This window comes from Nematolebias whitei, chromosome 9 (genome assembly GCF_014905685.2).
Source record: "Nematolebias whitei isolate Nwh7 chromosome 9, NemWhi1, whole genome shotgun sequence".
Lineage (NCBI taxonomy): Eukaryota > Metazoa > Chordata > Actinopteri > Cyprinodontiformes > Rivulidae > Nematolebias > Nematolebias whitei.
Window position 1 is genome coordinate 52122165 of NC_056506.1, and position 2287 is coordinate 52124451.

At 42.2% G+C, this 2287-nt stretch overlaps 1 protein-coding gene across 1 annotated transcript in view; it reads right to left on the reverse strand.

The window, feature by feature from the left end:
• Positions 1–2287, reverse strand: part of LOC119414350 (serine/threonine-protein kinase RIO1) — a 59097-nt gene that overhangs the window by 899 nt on the left and 55911 nt on the right. Inside the window, exons 7-10 of the mRNA XM_037681442.1 lie at positions 1428–1493; positions 1238–1354; positions 1069–1122; positions 893–997 (exon numbers count right to left, since the gene is read on the reverse strand). Coding sequence (XP_037537370.1) covers positions 893–997; positions 1069–1122; positions 1238–1354; positions 1428–1493 — 342 coding nt within the window. The remainder of the gene's footprint in view (positions 1–892; positions 998–1068; positions 1123–1237; positions 1355–1427; positions 1494–2287) is intronic.

A 2287-nucleotide genomic window follows, 5' to 3' on the forward strand; every position in this document is an offset into this window, starting at 1 on the left:
GAGTAGAACCCCTGGATGAGGTGTGGAACCCTTGGATGAGGAGTAGAACCCCTGGATGAGGAGTAGAACCCATGGATGAGTAGAACCCCTGGATGAGGTGTGGAACCCTTGGATGAGGAGTAGAACCCCTGGATGAGGAGTAGAACCCATGGATGAGTAGAACCCCTGGGTGAGGTGTGGAACCCCTGGATGAGGAGTAGAACCCCTGGATGAGGAGTGGAACCCCTGGATGAGGAGCTGTTCCAGGTTATACTCACAACATGATGTTTAGATTTTCACGTTGATCAGGAATAGTAAATTATTTGTTGGGACTTTGGAGAAAGTGGTGAGAATGTTTCTCAGCCAGTCCTCACCTGTGATTTAGGTGGTTAACCACACGGTTCTTTACCATCGGGGTTCTGTTGGAGTTTAACGTTTCTGTTAGTTTTAAAACACAAAACTTTTAGAAACAAACTGCGTGGTAGTCCAACAGGTGGAAGGTTCTGGGCTGTGATTAGTTGGTTCAGGAGAACTTTTGTTTCTTTTGTCCCAAACAAATACACCGGAGAACCAGGTGGAACTAGAGCAGTGTTAGCATGGTTGTTCTAGTTGTTTACAGATGTGATGGGCAGAGGTGGCACAGTGGTAAAGAAGATGAAGCTGCAGTTTGATTCCTCGCCATGCCCACATGTGCTGGTGCCGCAGGAAGACACCTGGTCCCTAACTGCTCCACCCGTGTGTTCCTCTGGTGTGATGGGTCAAATGTTGGGAACACACGAGATGTTTCACTTCCACTGATAAAAATATATGAGTACTAATACTTAAACACATACAGAATTATTTGATTTGTACTAATATAATTTTTAATTTCATTTTATTATGTTAAAAAACAACAACTTCAAATTCACTGAACCTTTCGATCCATGGAGGTTTCCAGCTGCTCTTTCTCCTCCTCTTCTTCCTCTTCCTCTTCCTCCTCCGATGACGACTGCTGCTGGTTCTCCAGCAGTTCAGGAACCTGGTGAGGAACCAAACAAAGATCAGGGTCTTACTGACCCAAAACCAGTGACAGAAAGATAGAACCTGTACCGTCTGAACTCCAGAGAGATCCTTCGTCAGGCCCGTCAGGGTCCGGTAAAGAATCTGAGCAGGACAGAACACTTTCATCAGAATTATGATCCGTGTCCTCAACACCACCTTGAGTCAATGAGCCAAGGCTAGATCAGGGCTGGATCAGGTCTTTGAGAGAGTGTCTTACATGGTCCAGGTGTCCACTGTCAGCAGAGTTCCCCTCCTTGGCACTCATCAGTTCCACATCTCGCTCATAATGGTCCACCTCAGTCAGCGTCCTGGGAATGTACGCCTTCTTAAACACCTGCAGGGAAAGGAGTCACAGCAGAGGTCAGAGGTCAGAGGTGAAGTACAACTGTCAGCAGCTGGACTGTTACCTCCTCGTCCACTCTGTCCTGATCCGACCTCTGCTGACATGTTCGCTCTGCGGCAATCACCATGACCTGTTGGACCAAGTTACATGGACTTAAATGAATGGACTTAAACAAAGTTAGAGATGGTTAAATACATTTAAATGAGGTTAAACAGAGAAGAAGTTCAACAGAGTTAAATGAATAAGTGCCGTGTGATGTCATCATTGTACGTTCCCAAACACAGACGAAATTGTGTCTCTGCATTGAACCCATCGTACCTGCTACACCCAGGTGGAGCAGAGGGTGGTTATGAGAGCACCCGGGGAGCAATTAGGGATTAAGTGTCTCGCTCAGAGACACCACGACATGAGGGGATGGCTGGGGATCAAACCTGAGACTTTAGTCTGCTGCCCTACGTCTACCCCATCTCAGCCACCCACAGGAAGTTAATGGAGTTAAAAGAAGTTAAATAAAGTTAAAATTAGATGAAGTTAAATACATTTATTGAAGTTAAATAGTTAAATGGCATTAAATGAAGTTAAAAAGATTTAAATGAACTTAAATGGAGTTAAATAAAAATTAAGTTAAATAGAGATGAAGCGAAACAAATTTAAATGGAGTGAAATTAAGTTAAATAATTCAATTCAGTTTATTTCTTCAGCTCCAAGTCACAACAGAATCGTCTCAGGCCTGAACAGAAACATTCATCTATAAAATAATAATTGAACAAAAACATTCATCTATAAAATAATAATTGATCAGAAACATTCATGTATAAAATAATAATTGAACAGAAACATTCATCTATAAAATAATAATTGAACAGAAACATTCACCTATAAAATAATAATTGAACAGAAACATTCATCTATAAAATAATAATT